Here is a 14,113-nt window from a genome sequence, read left to right on the forward strand (position 1 = left end):
TGACGTTGGAAAGTTCAATATGGCGGCCGACAGTGGTGTCATACCAATGAAATAAGTACGGACATTAGTTTCCATTAAAAGTTCAATATGGCGGCCGACAGTGGCATCATACCACCGAAATAAGTACCAAATTACAGCCTTCTACCTACACGGGAAGTTGGAAAGTTCAATATGGCGGCTGACAGTGGCGTCATACCACCGAAATAAGAATGTACTTAGTTTCGGTTAGCGCAGGGAAGCCGCCTACCAAATTTCGTGAAGATGGGGCCATGAATAAGAAAGTTCAATATGGCGGACGTTGTTGATCGTTATGACCGTTACGCGTAGAATTTCGAAATGAAACCTGCTTAACTTTTGTAAGTAAGCTGTAAGGAATGGGCCTGCCAAATTTCATCCTTCTACCTACACGGGAAATTTGAAAATTGGTAACGTTGGAAAGTTCAATATGGCGGCCGACAGTGGCGTCATACCCTCGAAATAAGTAAGTATATCGGTTTCGGTTAGCGCAGGGAAGCCGCCTACCAAATTTCGTGAAGATGGGGCCATAAATAAGAAAGTTCAACATTGTAAGTAAGCTGTAAGGAATAAGCCTGCCAAATTTCAGCTTTCTACCTAAATGGGAAGTTGGAGAATTAGTGATGAGTCAGTGAGTCAGTCAGTCAGTCAGTGAGGGCTTTGCCTTTTATTATTATTATACAAACAAACAAAACAATATATAATTCACTCCCTTTAAAGTTCCACATCACACCCAACCCCAAACTGATGGCTGAATATAATATAAAGATGCAGCAAATAAAACAAATATACCACACAAACCCTCCCTTGACTCCACACTGAACATGAAACAAATAAGATGCACAGTAACATGAAATGCACCTAAAAGTCCAGAAAATTAAACGGAGACTGATAGTGATTGTGAACCTTGCTCAGCTGAAAAAGTAATTACATACGGATGAAAATGATGGCTTGCTCCTCTCCCAAATGACAAAAAACAGTCTCACCATTCTTATCCTCAGCGTCTTGGTGTAATCAGGAACCCCTGGGTTTTTACGTTGTAATGGTAAATTTGTCAAATCTGGCGTTGAAAGCGGCAAGCAGGGGAAGGTGTAGGCGTTTCGATCGGTGGTTTCTGTTCACTCTGCATGAAAGTGTCAGTGTAGTAAATGGGACTTTTTTCCTTCTTTTCGTCCTCCTGTTTAAATAGTAAATGACCAGGATGCAAATGATGGGATTGACAGGACAAACTATCACAAGGGACCATGGTTCCATGGCGTTATCCTTACCCCCTTTGTTTCCAGGGGACAATATTTACACACACACACACACACACACACACACACACACACACACAAACCATGTAAACAAGACAATGCTACGAAAGATGACTCAGCACAGAATACATTTAAAACATTAATCATGTAATACCACTACATAATTAATAAAATGTCTACCACTAAGATGCTCTGGATTGATCCGTTATGTGCTGGGTCGACCATGTCTCTTTAGCGGTAGTGTGGACAGTGGATGCAATACAATGTCAATGATTTGTTCTACAAGCTGGCATGTAAAGTTTGCATAAGATACAGTTTTGCCTGCTTTATGTTTGTACAGTATAACATGAATGCATTCTTCCACCAGATGACGAAATATGTTTTTGTAGTATTTCTATTGTTGCCTCCATATAATGGGATATAAAGTCAATTCTTGATCCACATGATTTACGCCGCCCATCGTGCTATTGTAGTCGACCACAGCAGAAGGCTTTGTAACCTGCTTGTTGCCTTTTGCCTGTACAGTGACTGTAGCTGCATTATATAAAGCCCTAAGAAGACAAACATCTTTTTTGTCCTTCCATTTCACCACAAGCACTTTACCCTTTTGCCAAGTTACTAGTGCACTTCACTGTAACTCAGCTCTGCCATAATCTTCAGGCATACTTCAACGGTTAAGACACACTGTTCCATATGCATCAGTCTTTGCAGCAAGTTGTCAAATAGCTCTGGCAAAGTAAAAAAAATTGTCTATGGTTACACAGTAACCTTGATTCAGCAGAGCATCTATCAAAGTCGGCACAGATGACGTAGCAACTGAATTCCAAATGCATTCCATTTCAGATTCACAAAACCGTAAAAGCTTTATGCCAAATCTTGCTCTTTTTGACATGATGTACTGTATCAATGACAGCCTGCCATTATATGCCACTAGACTTTCATCGATGCTGATGTCACATTCTGGAATGTAAACACTACAAAACTGTACTAAACTGGTACATCACCCAAATTTTCTTCATTATTAGTAAAATGCAGTTATTTCATTATTAGTGAAAACATACACTCTTTGACATAATCTCTCCAAAAAATGGCAGCACTGACAGCACTTTTACAGTCCAAGTGATTCTCAGTTCTAAAGCTTACACTTGCCCGAGTGACACTTGGGACTAATGCTTTTAGCATGGTTTTTGCACCCCGAGTAACACTTGGGTCTAATGCTATGGAGGCTGTAAAGAACAGTGGCCAGAGCACTCAATGAGGGATACAACATTCTACATCGCTTAATTGTAAAAAAAATTCCCCTCATTAGAACATTTGGGATCCTGTGTCTGAGCCAATTTTATACCCAATATGTAACCACAGCATAGAGAGAAGTGTGTACATTGCAACAGGTACACTTGTCATAAACAAAGAAAGGATGGGCCCTTTGGTGTGTGGAAACTGTTAATATTTGTACCTGAAGATAGCACATAACGCAAAACTGACCTCTCTGTACTATTCTTTCCTCTGCATGTCCTGGAGTACAAATGAAACAGCACCATGCACCCAAAAGTGGACACTGGAAAGACGGGGGGTCGGAGGGGTGTTACGCGGTCACTGATTACAAAAGCAAGAAGGAATGTGAATGAATATGAATAATGTTGCATCAGTGCCACAATGTTTTCCGAAATGTACTATACAGGTCATAAAATGAGTTATTCCAAATATCTTATATACCTATGTCTCTGTTTTTTTTGTCAGTGCAGCTTTGACATCATGGACCACAGGGTGCATACTAATTCAGCGTGAGCTGGAAAACTAAATAAAACTGAATAGAAAAAATTCAAGTGATGGTGAGATACGAAGAAGGCAGAGTCACCAACGTTTGTGTGTCAGCTTTTATACGACCAGACCAGAGAAGTTTCAGTTCCATTGTCTCAAAACAACACTCAAATCTATAATTATTCCCAGTTTCAGAAAAAAAGTAACCACGTCAGATCTGGGTGTTGTATCGTGATCATGACAGAGAATAAAAGTGAAAAAAAAAAAAAAACGCTAACTTTTACAAGTACTATAAATTTACACTGGCTGTTACTGACACAAATCAAATATATGTTTTTATTGTAGAATATTAACAATAAGGGCAGCTCACTACTTTAAACGGTAAATTTGCAGGGGAGCCGATTTCGAACTCACGACCTCCGGATTATAAGTCAGCAGTTCTAACTACAGCACCACGGAAGCTGTTATATTGTACTTGCACCTTTTGTGAAAGTGTTCATTTGATATTTGGCCATCAGCCTTCACACATTATACAGTTCGTGTCTACATTTTGTTACTTATTAGGGATGCACCGAATGTTCGGCAACCGAAAATAAGTAAAAAGGCCGAATAAATTTTGCCGAACAATGACGTTTTTAATGACGCGATCAAATAGTAACCAGCGTGAGTGAGAGGCGCGCGCTTTATGCAGCAAAAATGTCAGCAGTGTGGAAGCACTTTAAAGCGTCAGAGAAAGATGCAAAAACGGCATTTACTAATACAGTATTATTTACAGTAATTTTTGAATTAAAAAGTATCAAAAGTGGTAGGCCTATTTTTTAAAATTGTTAATGCACTTATACTAACATGAACTAAATATTTTTTATTATCTTACATTAACGAAGATTAATAAATACCATAACAAATGTATTGCTCATTGTTAGAATAATGCAATAATGTTAACAAAAGGAAACATTGTAAAGTGTTACTACCTATATTTTATATTATGTATTTTGTGAAAATTTAACTATTTTCAGTGTAGTAAAATAGTAGGCCTACACTAGGTTTCCACCATTTCATTATCTTGAAGACATTGTTCGTTTTGAAATGAGCAACTGTCAGAAAACTGCAATAAAAATTTCAACTATTCTGCAGGTACTTGTCTGCTCCATGCACAAGCACTGACAGCGAGAGACTGTTTAGTGCTGCATCTCATGTCATCGATGAGAAGAGGAACCGACTTTCATGTGAGAAAGCAGAGAAGCTACTTTTCATAAAGAAGAACCTGCCACTTTTCCTGAAGAAGTAGGCTAAGTAGGCTTATGTCTAGGACAGTTATTCATTTGTTGTGGGTTCATCCACATTTTTTGCACTATTCAATGCACATTTGTTGTTGTAGACATACAGAGTTACATTCTTTCAGCAGTCAGTTATAGGCCTAACATAGGCTATTCAAGAAGGGGGGCTTCAAAGATGGCCAAATAAAAATATTTTTTTATTTTACTAATTTATTTATTTTAAGTTATATTGTGCTTTGTTTGTATAATATCTGCTGGAATGTTAAAAAAAAATGTTCAGTGTTAAATATTTTGAAATTGTATTTTTGTTATTTGATTTATTTCTCTGAAAAGCAACACAAAATAGTAAAAAGCAAATTTTTACTATTTAATTATTGTGATGGTGAAAAAATTGGCAAAATAAATGGAAAAAATCTAAAAACACGTTCGTATTCGGCCTTCGGCCAAGCATTTCATTATTATTCGGCTTCGGCCAAGAATTTCATTTCGGTGCATCCCTATTACTTATTACTAAAACATGAAAAATGTTTCCGTTTTAACTATGTCATTACATGATTGTTGTAGACACAAAACACACATCAAATTATGTCCCCTTACAATTCTGGGTAGTTCACTCGCAGATAATCAATCAAGGCAGGAACTGGCAGAACTTCTTGCCCATTTTGAGGTGGTGGGTTGGTGTTATAGCAGGCTGCTTATCGACACATTTAGAAGACAAAAGAACCTGACGGTGAGGTGTGAAGGGATTTAAGGTGGGCCAGATTTACGAGTTTTTTCGTAGGCTCTAGTAATTCTAGTGTTAAACATTCAGTCTGAGAAGACAGACAGCAAAGACTTATACAGTATAAGAGGTATAAACAGAAGGAACTGACAAGGCTACCTTGTGAGGTGAAAAAACAAAGGCGCTAGATTGACAAACAAAAGATGTTCCAACATAGCACAGAAGAGTTGCTTTCCATGGCACTTTTGTACTGTTTACCAGTATGCATGTAAATTGCATTTTGTAAAGTTTGAATGCCGTACATATGTGTAAAAGGCAAATTATTTACAGGTTGCTATAGTTTTGCCCTAAATCTTGTGGCTGCCGGTATTACCATTGTAGTGAAAAATTCAGAACCCCAAGAAAATTAGATTGTAAATAACTCAGTTGACACCATCTGATAAATCTGATAAACATTTATTATTAAACTTAAATTTGTTCAGTAGGGAAGAGCGCATTCCACAGGAAAATCAATAAGGCAAAGCAGAATACAGCTGAGCTCACAGTATTACTGCACAGAGAGAAATAGAGAGCACAACACGAAAGTACAATGCAGTAAAGTGAAAATATGCACACATACAATTATTTTTTTTTATGTGTTATGTTTCCCTATTGAGTTAGTTTTACAAATGTTGTTTAGCATAAGATGAGCTATGTGGACTGCTTATAATCATTCCTCTCACAAATGAACATATTGCTAAACACTTTTTTTTTTTTAAACCTTAACATCACTTTAACATTTGCGGGGTTTCTATTTAATGACAAGACGACCACCACCAGCTCTGAAGACTGTTGCTTTCAATTGTAATCCACTCATTAACATGATGCAAGGGCAATTTGCTGCGGCTGCTTAAAATTTTTCCTTGTCTATTCTGTGAACCCACTACCAGTCAATCATGCAGTGCCAGTTTTGAAAGCTCATGAAATACACAAGCATCTAATTTTCTATGGACTCTGAATTTTTCACTAAACAGACCCTTTGCGAAATTTTACACCAATGTGCACATACCAGCATGGACTGGAATCCTTTTGAAAACAATGCAAAAACTCCACTGTGGGAGGAGATTGTTTTCATTTAACAATATCGTTAAACACGGTAGTATGGATGTAGCTTTAGTGTGGGACAATTCCCCTAAATCATTTCCTCTTCTTTCGATGCACTTTAGACTTCATGGTTGACAAACCACCGTAACCTCCCCCAACCTTCTCTTCAACACACCATTGAGGGATGGAGGGTTGGTCTTAGCAAATTTTGACACACTGAAGAATTCATAGGGAAACCATGGCTGCAAAGTTGGAAGGTTGTGTGGTGGACCAGGTAAATGATGATAGGATAGGGTTATGGGGAGTTATCCATTACTTACTTCACTACCATTACACGCAGTGTCCACAAGTTCTTTTTTTTTTTTTTTTTTTTTTTTTAAAAAGGACTCAGTTTTGACATTCACATACACATTGCAATTTGAGTTTCTTTTTGTTTTATTAATACATTTTCAAATGGTACATAATGATATTACTTTGTTGCTTTGTGGTGTTATGGGTCCACAGCTCTCTCAGCAAAGGCCAGTTTTTTTAAAATAAATAATCACCGCGCTCGTGGCTTAACCGGGTTGTGTGGTGGCTGCAGCGGATCTCAGGGCGATCTGCGGTGTTGGCATTTCTCACCTAGTGCACAGGTGTGGGACTGCCCCCATCGGTGATTGTTCCTGAGACTCCTAATGTGCTGCAGCTGCTATGGCCCCTCAATATATGGAAGCACGAGTCAGCTGGAAGGGGAGGAACAAGGAAAGAAAGAGAGGATGAAAAACAGAGGTGGCTGTAGAAAGTAGGATGCGAGAGAGAGTGAGCCGGTGTGGGCGAGCAAGCAAGCGAGAAAGTGAACGAGTGAATGCTCGCAGGCAACTGTATGGAAGCCTGGGTGTTAGGCCAACACCCAGGAGTTGTAGTAGTGGTTGCTCCTGCTGAGTGATTGAGCAGCAGAAGTGACAAGTGAAGGGCGACTGGCCACGGAAGTCCAGGAAGGCAGCTGGAGTCGGGAGGCTTGGTGGGGAAGTCCTTGGTGTGAGCGTCCTGGTTATCAAGGACTCCAAGTCTCGGGCCTGGAATGAGTGCCAGACCGAAGCCAGGATCGGGAGACCTCCAGACCTGTGTTGAGGAAAGAAAGGACAGATGCAGAGAGAGCGTGTCGCCTGCTGTAGGGCCCAAATGGAAGAAGCAGGTGAGACTCTAGAGTAGAAGAAGCACCGGGCATGTCTGTGTTTTAAGGCTGCTTCCAACAGTGTTTTAACCTCGGGTTTTAAAGGTTGTTTTTTCTATTGATGTTAACCTCCATGATTCACTTATGCTTCATTGGATTATTTATTTATTGAACTTTTGAATCACTGCACTATTTACTTGGAACACCTTGTTTTATTGAATTTTGAAATAAAAGCACTTTTGCACTTTGTACCATCCCCTTGCTATGCTGTTGCTTCACCGTCTAGCTCATTGGTAACATTACTGACGGTGTAGGGTTCAAGGACTCCCGGACAGCGGATGGGAGCATGGAGCGGAACCCACATCGTCACATTCTTCCTCAAAGAATTCCAGCATATAAGTGAAACAAGATCTCTCCTAACAGAAAGCAGGCAGGTGTTTTACTAATACACCAGTTCTTGATATTTGATGTTCACTCTTTTCCTTAATAATTATTTCAATTAATTTACCTATAATTCACATTACATTTACAGGCCTGTAGTTACCTGGATCAGCCTAATCACCCTTTTTGGGGTGCATCTATTGCAATTGTCCATGTCTGTCCACACTTATTCGTCAGAGATTTGTCAAGAAAGTTCAATTTTCATTGACATGTTTCAAACAGATTACACTGTGAAAAGTTTTGAAATTTTAAAATTTCTCATTGAAAAGTACTAGCAAATCTGCAATCTCGTCAATCTTAAAATGGAGAAACGTTCCATGCGAGTTCAACTACGAATTCATGTAATATTTCAATTTTTCCTTGAGAACGATTTGTTGAACTTGTATATTTTGCATATTTTCTTCTTTTTCTCACCTGACACCTGCTTGGGTGCCCAATGAAAGTCAGTCAGATGTCAGGCAGAGCACACACAAACAGCTCACAGAGCACCACCCTTCTCCTACTACTTTATGTAAGTTAACTAATAGAATACAAAAAAGGTCACTTCTCTGGAAATAAATGGAAGGGAAAAATCAACTGTGAAAGTGTAAAGAAGATTGTACTCATAGAACAATATTGTCTGCAGATTATTATTGCAAAGATTAAGAACCAATGTTATCAACTTGCAGCTAAACAGTTTATGAAATAATTAATTACACCAGAAGGGTGCAGCTACCATAATTGATATAAACATAGGATGGATTTCGCAATGGTAGTGGCATCTGGCACACAAGCTACATATATACACGAACAAATGCGGCAAGACCCTGATCTGGTTGTGTATCATAAGCCCTGCTCTTCAAATTTTTATGCGTGTGTAGCAATACTCTGATCCCTGCAAATTCTAGACGTGCGATGGATATGGAACTACAGCTGATCTGAGGATTGAGCAGGACTATAGCTTGCTTGGTGCTGATTACTTAGTGGCATAATACACAAGTGGCTAACTGCACATTATACTTTATCCATACCTGAGTGGTGCTTTTACTGCCATGTGTATTGAATGTCAGCGTATATATTAGTGCTTAGTCCATGGGAGCCCCCACAAGTTGAATTGGTATAGTCTAACTATTTCTAGCCTCTCTGACTATTGATTAGCCTCAGTTTGTGACCGGCCTTGCCGTGTGTAAGGCACGAAGGGCACATGGTTTTAAGCTGTGCCTTACGTGCCCAAATAGTATGTCACATTCTCTACTGAATGTGCAGTGCCCTACGTTTAGAGTGTACTGAAGGCGAAGTAAAGCATCAAGAATAGAAACAACTGAAGTTTGACAAGAAAAGCTAAGTTTAGAGAAGAAACATTTTTTCTTTTTTTTTGGCCTTTTATTCTAGGTGTGCAACAACCTTTTTTCTTTATTCTTGTGTGGACTATTTGCCTTGAACTTTCACTAAATCTTTTAAAACAAACTTTTGGGCTGAGAGATTTTTTTTGGCATGCATTTGACCCATGTTTGATCCTGACTTGCGCACCAGCAGCTACAATGTACAAGAAAACTGAACAGTTTAGTCACAGACCCTCCACCACTAACATACATCAATGTTAGTTTCACATTACTTGAATTGGAATCTCTGTGCATGAAAGCTAACGAACCACAATAAGCCTATTTGTGTTCAATTTTTAACACTACTTGTAAAGTGTTTTTTAAAAACAGGTATTTAATGTAGTGTACTAACATGGTATTGGATTCTTTTGTCACCATTACATTTGAATGCGACTTATTGTTACAAAACATTGTAATACACAAAAATGTGATAACTGACACTTGGATGAAAAATATAAAGCATGTGAAATGCTCCAGCTTTCATATCAGTTAATTTAGTCACTGAACCCACCTAAGCATTACGCTACTTGTTATAAAAGGTTGCATATAGCTCACATGAGTTTGATTACAAATGGTCAACAGCAGAACACTTGGACGAAAGAGTAAAATTAACTCCTAGGGACAAAACTGACCTCAAGAAATAAGTATGAGACAGCCCTGTGCCCGAAACATGGCTGGATATAATGCAGTAGGCTTCATAAAATAACTTCTTTTTTGTTGCTGTAATTGTGGATGGATTATCTTAATTGGATAATGAAACTCGGGCAGCCACTATCACAGAATCACATAATCACATACTGCCTTAGCAAGAGGAGATGCTGAGGTGCAACTACTTTTACAGATATAGTAATATATTTGAAATGGTTATGCATAAGAAAATGCCCAAATGCAATTATATAACACCAGCTAGCGAATGAGTTACCTTTAAGATCACAGTGCAACCAAAAGATACACAGGTTATCAAATCTCAAGGGTCCTCCTAGATCTCCTCCTCCAGCTTGAAGCTTTTGCTCTTTAATTAATTTACTGTGCGGAACACCTGTGTCAAGGAAAACTTGCAGACTTCTGTAAATAAATAAAAAGAAACAAAGAAAACCTATTTGTACACTATTTTATTTAGGGTTAAAATACTTGAATGGTTTTGCTTCTAAGGAAGGTGCTACACAACATTTCAACTTGGATTGTTGATTTTGATTACATCCAAATCCTTTAGTACACCACGTTTTATGGCCCAAAAACACTATTACACTACTATACTTCTTGCAAGTTTAAATAAGGATACCCAACAAGACCCTGTAATATTGTGCTCTAGTATATACTGAATAAATAACCACTTAAAATACATGATACTTGATATTATTTCTATACTCCTAGCTATTTGGTAAAGCAGACATACAGTTTCAGAGGAATTTGATTCTTAGAACTTCTAGTAAAATAGAAAACTTTACTATATGGCTTCAAAGGTGTGTGGAACACCATTAAGTTCCTATCATAGAGTGCTTTCCAGATATTCACTCAGGACCAATGGGAATTATCCATTGGTTTATCCATCGGGACGCCATTCAGATTCTGAAAATGATACACGTGTTGTTTCTGCATGTGACTGTAGTTTTATCTATCAGCATCCTTTAAATTAACTTCTTTTTAAAATAAGATAAATGAAACATTTCAAAATGTGGGAAACATCTTCCACAGACTTTACAACAATAGGAATGGACTATATTAAAAATATCTTGCCACAAATGATATTAGTAAAAATATAGTAGAAAGTGAAAGAACTCAATTAAGAACATCAGAAGAAAAACACAAATATGTCTTATGTAAATCTTTTTAGAGCTTTTCAGTATTGATAAATGTTTAACTGTCCCTTTCTAGTGGTCACGATCCCTTTGACAATGATCATTTGCAGCAGAAACTAAATGTGAAGGAAAAAATTTTTTTTGTCTGTCAAATAATAAAAAGGAGTACTTGCGTCAACAAGCAGTTGAACAGGTTTACCTAATAAAGTGGCTGGTGAAAGTATATGCACACATGGGCACTCTATTATTTATATATTGTGGCAGGAGGCTGGGGGTCAGGCCCAGCCAAAACACCTGGAAGGACCAGGAGGCAATATATACGTCCCCCAGGCCACGACGGGGCAACCGCCTTGGATAATGAGAGGACCACAGGGAAGGAGCAGGGAGGCTCAAACCCATTGGGGCCCGTGGCTACCACTAGGGGGCACCCCAAGCCTCATAAAGCCCGCCACACCTGGGAAGGATGAAGGCAGGATGAAGGACCTTCCAGGGACGCCAGGAGTGTTTCCGGGTGCTCATGCAACACTTCCGCCACATCAAGAAGTGCCTCCGGAAGGACATCACAGAGCACCTGGAGCACATCTGGGGAATTATAAAAGGGTCCGCCTTCCTACAGTCAGGAAGCTGGAGGAGGACGAAGCTCCAGTGAGGAGAAGAAAGGCGGCCCACGGACATTGAAAGGCTTAAATAAAACGTGTGTTTTAAGAACTGCAGGTGTCCGGGAAGAAGTGCTCACAATATTATATATATATATATATATATATATATATATATATATATATATATATATATATATATATATATATATATTTTTATTGCAATCAGTACATACAAATCAATCAATTTTTATAAAAAGTAGGATTGAGAACAAATCGACCCCCATCCCTGAGAGAGAGAGCAAGGGCAATGGAGTAAAACTTAAAAGCTTGTAAACATACCTAAATTGATGAGTTTGATAAGCCAATAAAGATTAATGGAGAAGAAAACAAAATACAGAAATAATTGCTTCCTCAGTGCTTTAAGAGCTTATTCTAAAATATTACTGATTAGATCCTGCTATGTTTTGAAAAAAATCTGTACAGATCCTCTAACTGAGCATTTGATTTTTTCCAAATGCAAATAGTATAAAACATCGGTTTCCCACTGACTTAAAAGAAGAGAGATAGGATTCTTCCAGTTTAGCAAAATAAGTCTGCGTGCCAAAAGTGTAGTTAATGTTTCTGCTTCTCCACTTTAAACCCATCTGGAACAAGCCCAAACATAGCTGTTAATGGGTTAGGAGGGAATTTGAGACCAAAGCTGTCTGAAAGGTAATTAAAAATTTTGATCCACAATGATTTTAATTTGGTGCAGGCCCAAAACATGTGACCCAGTGGGGCTGGGATTTGATTGCAGTGTTTACAGGTTGGATCTTGCCCTGGAAACATTTTGGAGAGTTGTAGGCAAGACAGAGTGCTCGATATATAATTTTGATAGTTGAATAATTATATGCTTTGCGCATATGAAGCTTAAGTGAATTCTCTGCATTGCTATTTTCCACTCCTTTTCTGATATATTAATTGAGAGATCTTTTTCCCCAGTGTCCTCTTGGATCTGTGAATGGGAGGGACTGTAAAATAATTTTATATGTTGCAGAGATGGTGTCTGAGTCCTTGAAATTGAGCAATATTTTTTCCAGCATGGACAATGGTGCAAGGTGAGGAAAATTGGGCAGGTTCTGTTTAACAAAGTTGCTAATTTGAAGATAGTGAAAGAAATGTGTAGCTGGAACGTTAAATTTAGATTGTAATTGTTCGTAGGATGCAAAGAGATTATCTATATGAAGATCTCTAAGCAAGTTAATCCCAAATTTTTTCTAGATATTAAAAACTGCATATGTTTACGAAAGTTGAAAGAGGGTTCTCTTGCAGAAGTGCCACAGATAAAAGACTCTCCATCTTAAAATGCTTTCTACATTGGTTCCATATTCTGAGTGAGTGAAGCACAATTGGGTTATTAGTATACTGCAGATAACTTGCATTTATTGGGGCACAGAGCAAGGAATATAAAGAAGTACTGCAGGATTTTAGTTCTATTGCGGACCAGGCCTGTGTATGTTGACCTATTTGTGTCCAGGTTTTTATAGCTTGTATGTTTGCTGCCCAGTAATAAAACTGGAAGTTGGGTAGACCCATGCCACCTTCTGCCTTTTGTCTTTGTAGGGTCACTCTTTGGATACGTGGATGTTTTGAGTTCCAAATAAATGAGGTTATTGTTGAATCTAATTGCTTACAAAATGATTTATAGGTGTATATTGGAATGTTTTGAAATAAAAAAGGAGCTTAGGAAGAACATTCATCTTAACAGTGTTAATTCTTCCAGCTGGAGTGAGATGAAGGGTTTATCATCTATGCAAGTCTTGCTTAATTTTTTCCATGCAGACGGCGAAATTTTGTTGATTTTATAATTTTACAATATAATATATAACATATATTATATTATAATATAATATAATATATAACATATAATTTTATGTTTACTTGTGATGTTTACCCCAAGGTATCTGCCGTGATTTGCAATGATAAAAGGTAGGGTGTCTAATCTAATATTATATGCTTGAGAATTCACTGGAAAGAGTACACTTTTACTAAGATTAATTCTGAGACCAGAGATCTTTTGAAATTCTTTAAGTGCTATTAAGACTGCAGGCACAGAATTTTGTGGGTCTGATATATACAGTACCATATCATCTGCAAAGAGAGAAATTTTCTGTTCCAGTCCCTCTCTGATAATCCCCTTTATCTGATCAGCATTTCAACAGTGTATTGCCAGTGGTTCAATGGCGATTGCAAACAGCAGCGATGACAAGGGGGGATCCTTGTCTGGTACCACGTTCTAGTTTAAAGTAGTCTGAACAAATGTTGTTGATACAAATTGAAGCTTTTGGATTGGTATACAGTAGTTCGATCCATGCACAAAATGTTTGGGCCAAACCCAAATTTCTCTAATGAGTAAAAAGGTATTTCCATTCAATCATGTCAAATGCTTTTTCTGCATCCAATGATAATAATATTCCTGAGGCATTTGACTTAGTTGTTGAGTATATTACATTAAATAGACGTTGAAGATTTGAAGTGTCGACACTTGATAAATCCAGTTTGATCTTGTGATATTACTGAAGGGAGCACTTTCTCCATCCTTCTAGCTATGATTTTTGAGAGTATTTTAACATCATTATTCAAAAGTGAAATTGGTCTGTATGATGCA

The 14,113-nt window shown here is 38.0% G+C and overlaps 1 protein-coding gene across 1 annotated transcript in view; it reads right to left on the reverse strand.

Moving 5' to 3' along the window:
• The window catches only part of trit1 (tRNA isopentenyltransferase 1), a 144,572-nt gene that overhangs the window by 44,392 nt on the left and 86,067 nt on the right, over positions 1 to 14,113 (reverse strand). Inside the window, exon 5 of the mRNA XM_039739337.1 lies at positions 9,991 to 10,133. Coding sequence (XP_039595271.1) covers positions 9,991 to 10,133 — 143 coding nt within the window. The remainder of the gene's footprint in view (positions 1 to 9,990; positions 10,134 to 14,113) is intronic.

Source organism: Polypterus senegalus, chromosome 17 (assembly GCF_016835505.1).
Source record: "Polypterus senegalus isolate Bchr_013 chromosome 17, ASM1683550v1, whole genome shotgun sequence".
NCBI lineage: Eukaryota > Metazoa > Chordata > Cladistia > Polypteriformes > Polypteridae > Polypterus > Polypterus senegalus.